The sequence below is a fragment of the Lissotriton vulgaris genome, chromosome 1_1 (genome assembly GCF_964263255.1).
Source record: "Lissotriton vulgaris chromosome 1_1, aLisVul1.2, whole genome shotgun sequence".
NCBI classification, from domain to species: domain Eukaryota; kingdom Metazoa; phylum Chordata; class Amphibia; order Caudata; family Salamandridae; genus Lissotriton; species Lissotriton vulgaris.
Genome location: NC_141685.1, coordinates 1765041027 through 1765056596, shown reverse-complemented (window position 1 = coordinate 1765056596; position 15570 = coordinate 1765041027). Strand labels below are relative to the sequence as shown.

At 41.5% G+C, this 15570-nt stretch overlaps 1 protein-coding gene across 2 annotated transcripts in view; it reads left to right on the top strand.

The window, feature by feature from the left end:
* USP44 (ubiquitin specific peptidase 44) overlaps positions 1 to 15570 on the top strand; it is a 182430-nt gene that overhangs the window by 64987 nt on the left and 101873 nt on the right. For both annotated transcript variants that reach the window (XM_086919071.1, XM_086919072.1), the window contains exon 3: positions 7989 to 8187. In XM_086919071.1, the coding sequence (XP_086775197.1) occupies positions 7989 to 8187 (199 nt within the window). The remainder of the gene's footprint in view (positions 1 to 7988; positions 8188 to 15570) is intronic.

Here is a 15570-nt window from a genome sequence, read left to right as displayed (position 1 = left end):
TGCACATGAGACCATTTCAAGGATGGCTCTAAACACAATGGTCACAAGCTCTACAGGGAGTTGGGAGGATCGAGTGGTTGTCCCAAACAGTTTATCAGGAGGTGGCATGGTGGAACAAAGCAAACACAGCACAGGGGAGAGTTTTCACACCTCCAACTCCTACAGTGACCATAACAGATGCCTCCCTAGTAGGATGGGGAGCAGACATGGACAATTTCAAAGTAAGGGGATTGTGGACACCACAGGATGTGGTGAAACATCAATATCTTGGAACTAAAAACTGTGTTCTTGGCCTTAAAAGCTTTTCAGAAAGAGCTATACGGAAAAAGGGTGTTGATACAAACAGACAACACTACAACTATGTTTTACATAAGCAAACAAGGAGGGACTCTGTCTGTAGCACTTTCAACTCTAGCACAACAGATTTGGAGCTGGGCAACTCCAAAACAAATACATTCTAGCAATAAACCTACCAGGGAAGGACAATCTAGAAGCAGGCAGACTGAGCAGACAAACAGCGTCCCACGAGTGGGAATTGAACCAAACACAAGTGCAAAGATTTTTTTTAATGGGTAACAATGCAAAATGCCAGAACTTCGCATCCAGGCAACCTTGCAACCAGTCCCTTGGGAATGCGCTATGGAAAGACTGGTCGAAGATATTTGCATATGCTTTTCCCCCAATACCATTACTGAACAGTGATCAACAAGTGCAAAATCATCAAAATGACAATGATTCTCATTGCTCCACAATGGGTCAGACAAACATGGTTCTGTGAACTAATGGAAATTTCACAAGGAACAATTTGCAAACTTCCAAAAAGAAAAAAAATTGCTAACCATGCAGAACAGGAAAGTGCTTCATCCAGAACTATAGATCTTAGGCCTAGCTGCATGGCTCCTGAAGACTTAGAATTTGCACATCTCAAACTATCAGAAAGCAAAATGGCTGTTCTGAGAGAAGCTAGGAAACCAACAACAAGAAAATGTGATACAGCAAAATAGAAAAGGTACACTCAATGGTGCCTTCAAAGGCATCTTTCAAGAAAAATTACAGAAGGAACAGTGCTGAAATACCTCACACATTTACTACAAAGTAAATTATTTTATACATCACTGAAAGTACATTTAGCAGCAATTGTGGCGTATACAAGAGGGAAAACAGGGAAGAACTTCACCTCACATGTGGTCAAAGGGTTCGTAGATGGTGCGTAGAGGATTGCACCACCAAAAATTGTACCAGCACCAACTTGGAATCTGAACATAGTTCTAGTACAAATGATGAGAGCGCCTTTTGAACCACTACACAAAGCAACGCTACAAATGCTTCAATAAAGACAGTATTTTTAGTGCCAGTAACATCCTTACACAGTTGGTGAATTGCAGGCACCCTACTTCCAAATGCATAGTAATCGGATTATCATAAGGACAGATCCACAATTCATGTCAAAGGTGGTGTCAAGATTTCACATAAATCAAAGAATACAAATACAGAGTTTCTTTCAAAACCCCAAGAATAAAGCGGAAAGAGCTTTGCATACACTTGAAGCAAGAAGAGCAGTCCTGTATTACGTGGAAAAAAAATAAAAAATACAGAGAAACAAGTTATTTGTATCATTTGCAAAACGTTTCCATGGAAGACAAGTAACGAAGAGCACAATTGTAAGATGGATAGCACAAGCCATACAATTGTGCCACAAACTAGCAGGACAAACTTTACAAGGGGCGCCACGGGCGCATTCAACAAGGAAGAAAAAGGGGCAGCTATAGCATTTCTTGGCTGCAACATGGTCTTCTGTATACACATTCACCAAACATTACTGTGTGGACATTCAAATGAACAAAGAGCAAGTAGGACAAAAGGTCTTACAGCCTCTATTTACAAACCAAAGTTCATCTACCCAGTCACCACAAGACTAGCAAACTGCTACAAAGTCTATGCACGGCATAGTGAATCCAGAAAAGATTCATGCTGCAAAACTAAGTTTCTTACCTGTCTGTGTAGTTTTGCAGCTTGAAGAATTTTCTGGATTCATTAGCGAACCCACCCTCCGCCGCCAAGGAAGAGAACAATAAGGAGAGAATAAAAGGAAAAATAAAGATGAGGGGCGTGGGGGAGGGGCGTGTGGGGTTGGGGGGGATAATCCGAAGATGGCTACCAAAGGTGGAAGCCCGTCGACGTCACAGAAGGGTATTAAATTGTACTACGTTGTTGATGCCCACAAACAGCAAAAATAAAGAGAAGAAATACTACAGTTCCGGACCCAACCATTAGATGGCGGAATAATGCACAGCATAGTAAAACCAGGAAAAGTCTTCAAGCTGCAAAAACTACACCGACAGGTAAAATATTCGTATTGCTGGTGCTCACATCCCACTCCATAACAGTTTGGCGGTCTGTTCCCGAATGGGCAAATATTTGACCGTGTTGGGGAGAATCGTGGAGCCGGACTGACTTTCATGGATCAGTTTATTTTCAGTAGGGTGCGTAGGGCTCTGCATGCTACAATAGCAGAATACGGTACAAAATCAATTTTGAGGGCTGGAATTACATGCATGATTGGGTAAAGGCATGTCTCATCGCGGCACGGATATCAGGGGTTGTCCTCCTGCAGCGGTATTTCAATTTACCATCTTAACAAAAGTGCGGTCTCCCTGCTCCGAGTGTACAGGCTCCGTCAAATGGTCAAATTGATTTCTTACCTTTTACTAAAGACAGACTACAGTGGCTCCAGTGTACATATATATATATATATATATATATACACACTGTCCAAATTTGAAAACTATAAGGTTGTTTTTAACAAGGATATTGATCTCCTATATTTGATGAAGTCGACTCATGACCCCAGAACTGGAAGTGTGAGCTCCACTACACTGTGGTGTCTTGTGTAAAAAATAAATTATTGGAGAAAAACTGTCCTGAAGGTGTAAAATCCCCAAACCGAAACGGTGCGTCGACAACCTGTTTTTCCTTTTCTTATGTGTCTATGAAAATATATTTATTTGTTTTTATGGTATTTCTGTACAGAACAATGTATTGTATTAAATCATGTATTTTTAAGAATATACTTTGCTTTTTTGGTTAATACTTTTGTGTTTCTGTACTGATAACTGTGGCACTAGTGGTTCTTTTGAGCTATAAACAGATGCAAGTACTCTTGTTTATTATTTATACCATAACTGTTGGCCAGACTTCAGGGACCCGTTTGTTTCAAATATTTTCTTCCTTGTCCCTCATTGGACTTTTTCTAACACAATAGCAGAAAATCCACTGGAACCTCAATCCTTTCCGCCTATATCCCTTTTAATATCTAGTTCGGTCGGGACTCGGCTGATCTCTAGGCTATACAAGCGGCATTACATTTAAGAGAACATAGGAAGCACCTCAATCAGGTTAGGAACAACAGATGAGCATTGATTAACTTGAATCAATCAGTGCTTGGTCCCTGCTCCACAGAAAGGAACATAAATGATGCTTGGCCTGCAGCAACCAATTATGAGGCTGTAAAAAAAGTGCCACGCAAGCCAACACATAGTAAGCAACAAGCAGGCACCAAGCCGGTTTTGTTAACAATGTCTTGCAAACTGGACACATGCACTAGCGCTTGCTATCGCAAGCACAACCCTAAAAAGGTGTTATGTAGCCATCAACGCTGGTCCTGTCGTAGCACTTTCTTTTCACTTTCAACTATGCTGCAATGAAGCCAGCCACACTGCTATACTTCATGACCTGGAAACCATTGACAAAGTTAAATATCTGAACTATTTGGCCTTGTCAATGTTTTTTGGGCCACATTGTACAGCAGCACGTCCGCTGTGCAGCATATTCTTACTCCGAATATCCACCACTGAAATTACTTCATATTTCACCATATTAATTCACCACCAATCCTTTAGGGGGTTCCTGAATAGCGTGCGTTAACACCCCATCAGGGTTAACAAGCGCTATATAAATGCAAACCTTTTTCCTTCTCTATCCTTCTGCTATCATTCCAAATAACTGACTAACCTATCCACCACTTAAAATATACTTGCATGTTTCACTATACTAATTCAACACTAATCCTCTTGGGTCCTGGAGTAGCGTACTACTCGCCGAAAAAGCACTTAGATGCCTCGTCAGGGATAGTAAACGCTATATAAATGCAATTACAATACAAGGCCAACATGACTGATTCTGAGCCAGGACACTTAATACTCGTGCGGCATGGGAGTGTGATCTTGGCCATCCTATTCTGGACGACTAGTGGGGGTACTGTTCACCGATCAGAGAAGTCTACCTCCATAGTAGGCATAAATTCGTTTTAAATATTTATGGAGGGCGTATATGACGCCAGCTAAACTGCATGCGATTGACTCAACCAGGCCTCACAATTGCTGTAAGTGCGGCAGTCCCTATGCTGACTTTCCTCACTTAACATGGGCTTGCCCCAAAATTGCAGTGTTGTGGACAGCCACTTTTGAACTCCTATCCAGAATGACATCGTTGGTAAGAGACCCCTCTCCTGAGATCGCCCTCCTTGGCTATGTTTATAATATGCCCAAGAATCTATGTAAATTTATTGCGCTGGTGCTGCTTCTGGCTAAATGGGAGATAGCCCTAAAATGGGGTAGTAAACTGCTCCGGACCACTACTGCTCGCTAGTCTCACTTATTGCAACACTAACCACAACTTATATGCCACATTGCTCCCTCACAAGTCTCGTACAAAAGATATATGGGATCCGCTCAAGCTATATTTACAAAGCCTGGAACATGTTGCTCCTAGTCTAACTCCTGATGGCATAGTACCTACAGGCGTAGGTTGAAATGTCAACATTCTGAATATATTGTGTATTTGTTTCAGATAGCCTTTTGAGCATGGTCTAGCCGCTTTTCAGACTACGTCATCCTAGGCAGAAATTAATAGGTACTGGTCAGGCCTTATATAGTTTTTTTGTCACTTTGTAATATACTTTTTTTGAATATCATAGCATTTGGTACCAAATGTGTCTAATCCTTAACGTGTTTGTGACAAAACAAACTTTGTATTGCATAGCTTTGTATATGTCGGAAAATGATAGTTTTAAACTTCAACAAAAAAAGCAAGCCATTCTGTTTATAGAGACAGAATATTGAATTCAGCTTCATGATACCAGAAGATAGCTTTGCTGTTCCTTCAGCATTTCGATTTTTTTTGTTATGCAAACAATCTTGGCACTTATAACTGTGAGAAATATTGGCTTTGGTAATTTTGTTCCATTTTTCCCTCTCAGAGTGATTGTTGCTAATGCTTTTTTGCAGTCTTAATTTGAGTGTATTAACTAGTCCTACCTTCCTATGCCTGAAATCTTTAGATCGCCTTCAAAAACATTAAAATATGGCTTTCAGCCAAGTATGAAACTAAAAAAGGTCGACCATTCACCTGCTGTTCTTTCACAAATTCAAAAAATGCACTCCATATGATCTTTAGATATTGTACTAATATACTTTTTCACATCTCCAGGTTTAAACTGAACTGAGGCGATAGATCTCCCCAGGAACTAGGGATAACCTTTTGACATTTGCTTTTACTTTCAATCGGAGCTACATCTGTGTAGAAGTTCAAAAAGCTGCTTAAATCCTGGCTTTGTGCTCTTTGATCATATGGCTTGTTTCAATTATTGGGTTCCAATATAGGTTATATAAGGTATTTAGTGCCAAGAGACACTAACCATGAGTGTAAGTGTGATGTACAAACATCCTAAAAAGAAATTTCGGTAGGTTGTAATCCTGTTCCCGCTCTTATAACAGTAAACAGCTGCCAGTAGTCTATTGTATGGTTGCCTGTGGTGCACATGATTGCGCGTACTAAAGACTTTTATATATAGGGTTATAACCCCTTACGAGGTACTTTTAAAACATTGACCCCAATTTTCTCCAGTGCTTGACCAAAATTCCTTAAATCAATTAAGTCACGTACTTTATCATATGCTCCATTTTCTACTGTCCATATTTAACAGATATTTCAAAGAAGAAACGAGCATGGGCAAATCCAGTAGGTCTCTGCAATCAGAGTATGGTTGATGTTGTCATTGTCCTTTGCCTTGTTGAATAACAGCACGGCTGAAAGTCATTGAAGACAGCACTATGACTCAGTGTGCACTGTATCCTGAACTCAAATATTTGAAAGTGCTGCCTTTCAGCGCGGAGATTCCCCATCTGGGGTAATTCGGGCGCTTTACAAATGATATAAATAAATAAATAAGACTTCAAAGTAGCAGCAAATTTTATGTTGAAGGTAATTCAGTTAGTTGTCGAGCTACAGTGCATAGGCCAGCAACAAAGATAATATACATATGTCCAAAGGTAATGGGACATTCACTCTGGGCTTGTTTCATGCAAACCAAGTAAGCCAGCTCCTTCGGCGTGTGGTAAGGTAAAATGTTGCTGCACATTATCGGGTGCGCACAGATAATCAATACTGTGCCTTGTACGAATTTTGCCAACTTAAGAAACCGAGACTTCGAAGGCCCTTGTCCACGTATAATGGCCTATCATTACTCGCTGTCCAGTGTGTAACCAAAATAAGTGCATTATTCATACTATTAACAGTTATGATTAACAACTTCATCGTGCCTAGAAACCTTCCCCATTAAAACAACGTGCCCACATGCACACAATACTTATATGCGCACATAATACCCACATTCCCAACATAAAAATGCCCCATGTTTACATAACCTGCCCATGAACCCACAAAACGAACCCCAGCAGAACATACTTGCACATCACCCCACCTTCACAAAAATCCTGCATTGGCACACAAACTACCCGCTTGCACAACAATCCACATGCCCAAACCACTTGCATGTACTGAACCAACAGGATGCATAAAATCAACCACATGGGCAAACATTTTGCGGTTTTGCGCACATCAAGTCATGCACGCAAACCATTGACACAGACTTCCATATGCTCACAAATTGTCCATGTGCACATGAACCATGCCCATGTCATAAACCACAGATATGCACATTTACCATTCAAAACTCTTCATCAAACTAGAACAGTGATAAATCGTTTACCTGGCAGAAGCAAACCCTTGTTTAGCAAATGAGAACTTCCCATTGAGGTTTGTCCAAACTCCTTACAGTTAAGAACTTGAGGGAAATGTTTTAAAAATCCTAAGCATATGGTGGCCACTTCATTTTCTTTTCTTCCATGTAGTAACACATGAGCGAGTGCACATACACACATACCAAAGCCCCAACGCAGCAGTCTATAATAGTGGGAGAAGCGAGGCAGGCGGAGCTCGGCTCGGGCCAGAATTATTTTCTGTTTAGCAGGCACGAAAGAGCAGTAACAGATGGGAAAGGAGGCCTAAAAAGAGAGAGGGAAACAGTCTCTCCATCCCCTATCCCTACAAAATGGGGGACTGAGCATTTGTCATGCTTGTATTCTGGTGGGTGTGGTCACATGCATAACACCAGCTTACAGTTTCGCTGCTTTGCCATTAGTGCAGTTTAACAATCTATACATAGTTCGAAGTGGAGTTGGGTGGGAATAGACCGTGTTAAAACACTAGCACTCTTGTGGAAATGCAGTCTTTGTGTTCAGATTCCTAATAATTGCTTTGTTTGAAATGAAGCCTGGGTGGGAGGAGACGGAGCTTGTAAAAACACGAGCACTCGTATGGATGCTCTAACACAGAAAAAGTAGCTCCTAAAACAGGATGGACCCAAGTACTTGCTCCTTGCTTTGGGGAGGGCTAAACACAAGAGGCATGACGCATGCATGCCAAGGACAAATAAGGGGTAAAGGATATGAGAGCGACAATGGAGCAACAGATGGTAAGCCTGTGGGCAGTGAAGCCCACAGATTGAAAACATGTCTTTCAGTTAGTGTATGCATTGTCTAGCCGAGACCTAAAAATATATCTGACATTTTAGCAAATGAACAAAATGATTTCCGTTTTCTTTATTTGTTACAAGTAGTCTTTAAAAATGTAAACTTTTGTTTCATCAGGTGACATGTCTTGCGTGTGACAACAAATCTAATACAGTGGAACCCTTCTGGGACTTATCCCTTGAATTTCCTGAACGGTATCACTGCAGCGGAAAGGAAACTGCGTCCCTGCGTCCATGCTTACTGACAGAGATGCTTGCCAAGTTCACGGAGACTGAAGCTTTGGAAGGAAAGATCTATGCCTGTGATCTGTGCAACAGTGAGTAAAGGCAGTATGTACGTGTGCATATGTTTCGAACACACATCCAAGTACAGCACGGAAAAAGATGATACTTAGTTTAAGTTTCTTAGCCTGCAAGAGAAATAACGTTTTGCGAAAAGTTTTTAGTAATTTTGAACTGTTTGTGACGTTTTCTTGTTGCTTGTGAGAGCTGTGCATAATGGTCCCCCTTAACCCCACGCTCATCAGTGCTTTTTAAAAAAAGAAATACATGTAGCATTGCCAGTCTTGCATTGCTCTACAGTACCAGTTTGTGCGCATGGTTATATCTAGGTTGCTACATTAAGTTTATTTTGTAACTGTCTCGCGAAGTACAATGAATACAGTACACTTGACAGCCAAAAATTCGAAGATGTAAACTGCTCCTACCCGATGGGAACAACATACTCTTTGATTTCCTATTCCCATGAAACAAACGGAAGTTGGATATTTCTAATTTGGTTTGATCATTCGACACGTTTTCTACCGTAAATGTCCATCTCGCAGTACCACTGCAGTTTATGCACAAGAGTGAGGGCAACCTCATCACAAACTAAAATACCAAAACTAACAGGCATACAATAATGATAATGGGTTTCGTGTAGTAGAATATGCATTTTATCACAGAATGGAGGGGGAAGAAGAGCTTAGAAAGTTAAGAATGTACAGAATGATTGGAAGAGACAGAACCCAAGCAGCCAAAGCTCCTTGTTTTGGGGTGTTCATGGTGTCTCACGATGTGAAACTGCCTTTCTGTTTTTTGTTCTGCACAAAGAGGAATCACTCCGAGTGCTTCAGGGGCGTAGGGTTTGAGGCCTGCCACCCATGTGCCATTGTGGCAGGATTAAATGGAGATCCCCTCCCACCAAAATTTTAATGGAATTTTTTGTTCTTTTGACTAGTTGACCACTGAGCTGGTCAGTAACGTCTGTTACTGGTTTTCACTTGACATATTGATTGTAGTTGCAGACAGGGGCTCATAAACATAAGGGCCAATATCTGTTGTCTATTGGATCACATTTCAGTGATGCTGTTAGCAAATAAAATTGCCAGATCTTTCATCTGTTTTAACTCTTATCAAGTCAATTGCTTGTTGTGAGAGCTGCAGTTTACAGCCTGTACAAATAGTATTTCATTCCAAGCAACATGATTGGTTGTTTGCACTCCGCTTTCAAATTAAAGTATGTCTCCTTGCTGCCGGGATTAAGCTTTGACAATTTCTTGTTTAATTAGAAAGGTTTTATTTCTTATTCTTGGCAGAATGTGTTTATTCAGGTACCTGCCTTCTTGCTCTTTCAAACGTAATTATCAGGTTTTGGCTAATCGTATTTAAATGCAGTGACAGTAGATTTAACCGTCATGAATCCTATTTAGTCTTTTTACCCTTTCTTTCTAGATTTGCTTAAAGGGGAAAGGCACCGCCTATTCATATTTCCTCCTCTCCCCAATCCCCCTTTTGAGAGGGGGCTTTTAGTATTGTTGGGTTGTCAGATACGTGTAAAAGAAGTGGTCCTTCTTTTATTCTGTAATGTCAGAACTGTTGGGTTTGCTGTTGTTCCTGCTTCTTTCCAAGAGCAAAAGGAGAAATTACCAGACTCCATACAACGAAGCAGGTATTGCCCAATGAGCTAACACTGAGTCACTCAAATCCGGTATCCACACTGCACAGTGAAGAATGTGTGTAGTAGTTTACAATAACTTCATTTGTTTACTAAGACCTTTCTAAGGTGATGGCTCCGTGTAGTAGTGCTTTGCAACAGACTGACCTCTCTGCAGATGCCTTTCTCCAGGATGAAGCAACATTTTACTAGTGGTTTGTGACACAGTTGCCTGTCCACTGAAACCTCTCTTCTGGGTGTGTTGTGGCTTATGTAAAACTGATGTCTGCACCAAAACCTCTTTCCAGGTTGTCGATTGTGGTGTTGTGGTTTGCGAAAGACTAGCCTGTACAATTAGACGTTTTGATTTGTGTTTAGAGTAGTGGTTTAAAGGAGACAAGGCTATCCGTTGAATTCTCTCATGGGTCCTAACTATCATCCTTGTAACCTTTGGGTTTTTCCAGTGAATATCTAAGGGTTTTTATGCTATTCCCTAACTGTAACATCCCTATAACCTTCGTTGTTTGTGAATTTCAGTTTAAAAAAAATAAACTGATACAATTTGATCCATAAGTTCAGTTTACTAATATACATTTTCACAAGTTTATAAATGCATTTTATTCACACATTCATTCTTATATATTCTAAAAATGTTAAAGTAAGGTGACCTATAGTGTGTTGGTGGCTATATGGCTACATCAGTAACATGGGGTCCAGTTACCTCTACCCTGACCCCTTTGTATCACTTTTAATTTTCACCCTGTGAACTGAGTCCCGATGCACAAAATGATGGCCCCAACTTTCCTCTCCGGTTACGGCCAGCCAGTCATACATTGCCGTTGTGTGGTGCTTCTCCGTATATACATATATTTTTTTATTTAACTCCAAAACTACTGAACAGATTTACACCACATTGCACTTTTTCGGTACCAAGATCTAGCTTTGTGCCAAATTTGGTGTAATTCGGTTCAACGGTTCGGGCTCTGATTTCACTATGGAAAATTGCATGGGGAAAATGTGTTTTGGGACCTTTGATGAACACCCCTTGATGGATCACCCTGAAATCCCAGACAGCAGCTGAAGATTAGTCAAACTGCACCAAAGTTATTAGCAAAAGAAAAAGCACTCTTCCTCTGCAAACTAGGTCCTAACTACCTGGTGGTGACTGCCAGCAGGTAAAAAAAAAATGTAGATTTATAATAGTCAGTGGATTATAAAACCAACAGGATTATCTTCTTTGACTTCTTTTTGTAGAAAAGTTATACCAAGTGATTGGGATCATAATAGGCTGCACGTTTTGATTGATCATTAACTTGACTGAGGTGCATATAGCACAGTATCAATTAAGGAATGTCTGGTGTGTTTATACACATCTTAAATAGCCAGATGTAAATAAAGGCCTTGAAGTGAGAACATATCTGTTGGCTACAAAAGCACACCTATCACAGTTGGGTTTCTCTGTTCAGTGGCTGCCAAGAATGGTAAGATTTGTTACCCATAATGAATTATCTGTACTGGGTAGGGCCTCTAAATTTGCTCTCCTTGAGTTTTAGATCCTTTTCAGGTGTTTATATATCCTTTCAGAGGGAAGTGCAATACAAGGGTGTGGCTCTTGGGGAAAATAAGTATACATTGCCCTGCACCGGGTCAGCAAACCTCTCTGAATTTAATTATATTGATCTCTCCCCCTCATATTTCTATATTAGTGACTCAGGGTGGTGTGCAAGTCTGTGGTCCTGCTGGGCCAAACATTTTTAAGACCCTGGACCCATGGATCGCCTTACTGGTATGGATGGTTGAAATGGATACATCACGTAAGAAATTGCTGGTGCTGCTCCTGGTTGGGAGACTTGTAGCTTGCTTTGAGAAGCAGACGGGTCTCCCAAGTTTGGGCATTGGCTGAAGTCTATTGTTTAATGAACAGCTGGAACTGAATGCTAATCTGATGCCTCTGCCCTCCAGACCTAGAATTACATGCGGACCTCTAAAGTCCTGTGTACTCTCCTTGGACAAGCACTATTGCAATACAGAATATGGGTACTCGTTTACGTGTGCTTGACTGGGAACTACAGTGGCTTATATTGGGTTCTTGCTTTGAGTGTTGCCCCACCTGGTTGTGTTCCCCTAAGGGAGGCATGGCTAAATTATGTAACTCTCGGACTGCACTCTATGTTCATTCACCACCTGTTAATAGTGTGGATAGAATGGCTGTGTACTAGCTCAGTGATGTAATTGATAGCCTCTGTCATTGTTAGGTCTCGGTTGGCGTGGGCTGCGCAGGCTCACTGGCGAGATTTTGTTTTTGATTAAAGGGCTTTAAGCCCCACCCCTCTTTCACATTGGCCGGTGTCACTGTTTATGCTAAACGGTGGCCAGCCATTAGGAAAGGGCTTTTTGTGACGTTGACTTTTCTCTTTCACAGACGGCCCACTTGGGCGGGCTAGTCTGCCTTCCTTCTGCCGTGAAAGCTTTCTTATCTTTACGGGGCCATGGTGCCATAAAGACAAAGCTTTCACGACGGACGAAAGTGAAAGCAGACCGTGCTTGTTTTTGTGGCGATAGCCCGTGGCTCGCCTTCCACCTCCGCCCGTGGACACGTCTTCTCTAAATAATTATCGTTAAGTTTTTGTTCTTGTTTATTTTTTATTTTTTTTGCCAGTCAGCGACAATTGGCAATGTAGATCACAGAAGGCCCCAGATAAATATTTACAAAAAACATTAATCTAATCGGTATTGGTATACCATGATGTCACACAGTTTGTAAGGGTTGCTGAATGATTACCCTGTTTGCATCTGGATCCCCTTAGCGCTAGATGGATGTTGTCCATAGCTCTATCCCACGTTAGTGGACTAAAGGGCTGATTATCTGCAGCCATCGAACTTGCATAGTTGGAGCACTCATCCCTAAAGCCATGCCTCCACATGGCCAACTGTTTCTCTACATCCAAGGACTAGTTAATTTGGTCTATTTTAGGAGCGAGAGTTCTTTCCCCTATGACATTAGCATAATTGTTCTTGTATCCTTGTATCCAGCGTACTAAGGTTTGATGGAAGCCTTTCCAGCTTGTGACCTATTTGAAATCCCAGCAGCTGACTAAACAGTGACAGACAAAATGTATAGTCCAGTACAGCACCACGTTTGAGTGCAATGTGTGTAAATGATGTTAGTTGGTTCCAGTTGGGACGGCTGTTCAGACAGTGAAGGTCACGTGAGTGCAGGGCTTCAACCAAGGTATCGCCTATAGCGTTGCATCGTTGCGGGTGAAAAAGAGAGGCATGCCCCAGATTAGATGCATCAGCCTTGTGGATTCATAGCTGTCACAGTTCAAATTAGTCACCTGTGACAATTGCTTTAGAATGCTGATTAGCCATAGCAATGTGTAATGGTATGTTTTGAGGTAATCTGCCTTGGCATGTAAAGATTTCCTATCGAGGATCAGAAATATGCAAAACAAGAGCAGATTTTGTTGACCTTTGTCTGGGAATATCATTGAGATCCTTAGAATCTATGATTCATGTGAAGTTAATATCTCCTTTTTTGATTCATGGAAATTCAACATAAGATTGCAAGACCACTAGCTGGCCTTCCTTTGGCACCCATTTTTTAATTTTTATTTTGTTGATAGTTTTATATAGCGCAAACCAGACCCGAAAATATCAGGTATCAGAGCGCTTTACATGAACACCAGTTTTGTTAAAGGTGTATACATTTGTTTGTTAGGCACGTGGAGATTAAGTGATTTGCCCGAAATCACGGGATATTGAGCGTCCATGCCGAGACTCCAACCCGGTTTCCCAGCTTCGAGGTGGACCACTAGTCGTAGGGCTACATCCTCTCCCCAATTTGATGTAGGTGCATCAAATGATTTCTACCCTGTAAATAAAAGGGCCGCACTACACCAGAATTCTGACTGGCATGTAAAATCAAAGCATGAGAAGTAGGAATTTACATCTTTTTGAATTTTAATTTGGCCCCAGCAGGCAATGTTCCATGAGCAGAGGCTTGCAGGTTTAAATTTGATAAGAATGAAAAGTGATACATCGAACCGAACTATGGTGTACATCCTTATGAATGTCAATGAGGCCGTGTTCATGTGCTGCGAGACATGCTGTATTCTGTCTGGATTTTGAACACATTCAATCCAAAAAATCCCTGTACCCAGGACTCGAGTTAGCAATCATCTAGCGGGCATGAGAACCTTCTCCACTGGAATCTTCTAGCGTAAGATTCGGGATATACCTGATCTAGATTCTATATTTCGGTATCTATTGTCTCTAATGCCCCACTGTCCCAGACAAACAACTTGTTTGTGAGCACTAACAATTGTTTTGGAGGGTTCACTATATATTCAACTCGGCGCAACCTATGAGGTCAGCCCTGAATAAGGCCATACATACACCCACACAAACACAATTGAAACAGAAAAAATGTGTGGCGGAGAGGAAGGCACCTCACGGGCGAACACCCTCGCGGAAAATTTGGTCAGATATTTGCCAAATACTCAGCCCCTTTCTCATCATAGGTGGCCATTCCTTATCCAGAATTTGTGAAAAAAGAAGGTAAAGAGTAAAAGTTTAAAGAAACAGGTGCAAAGCAAGGAGCTTAGAGCATAGCTCCTATACATCACAAAACAGTACAGAGTGAAGGTAAAGTAAAATCAACAGGCAGACCCACTAGACTACTTTATTGTTAAATGAGGTATGCACTGTTGAGTTAAAAAGGCTGGTAGCTTATTGTCGCATACCACTACCTGCAGCCGACATGTTTCACTGCCCAATACAATTTACGGCAGATTCATCAGGGTTTAACACTCTGTTGCTGCACCCACTTCAGACATCTTTGAAACAGGAAGCCTAGATCAGCTATGCTCACTCGTACCAGCTGATCGGGTAATTCTCCGCCTTTGCTGTCGGTTGTAGCATCAACCGTACAGCCTTGGTTAAGGGACCGTAAATTTCTCATCACGTTGCTAGTCATTTCCTTGTTTTTTGTTGCAGTTACACTCATTTAATCCCCACTTTTCTGTGCACTTTCATTGCCGCTATTCTATACCTCGTAGATTTTTCTTATATTCATAAGAGTTGTTTGCTTTTCAGCCGTCGCTCATGTGCCCCTCTCTCCCAATCTACTTTCCATGTTGCTCTGTCGCCAGCATCCTTCTCCCCCACTCGCTCTGCACTGCTTTCACCCATTGCTTCTCCTACCTACCCACGCCCTCTGTTACTTCCTCACCCACACCTCACTGCTCTCCTTCGCCCCACCCTCTGGTGTTCCTCATGCACTCCTACCTGCTCCCTCCATGTGGCTTCCGCCACAAACCCTGGCCCTCTGCGTTACTTCTCCCAACCTGCACCTTCAGCATTGCTTCTGCCCACACCGACCCTCCGTCTTTCTCTGCTATCAGCAGTTAAAAAAAAATATATATTTAAGTTTCCAGTTCCGTAAATTAAAAAAGTGTCATTTTGTAGGCATGAGGATTGGTGGATCATACTCCTTCAAAATAACGTGACTGCCACGTAATAGCGCCTTCATATACACAGACATAATTTTGTGTTATCTTGTCTCTGTTTATATTCGTGCTACACAATCTGCCCCAACCATCCTTATTTCTTGAACCCGCTCTAAAATGTAGACTCTAGAGTGTTTCCACTCCCAACCCCCATCGTATGCATCTTGAAAGACACTCGGATTCAGTCTCTGCTCAGCACCTAAACTGACGCAATATCTACACAAACTGAATACATATGAATGTCCCCTTAGTAGGAGGACTTCACCATTCCTGAG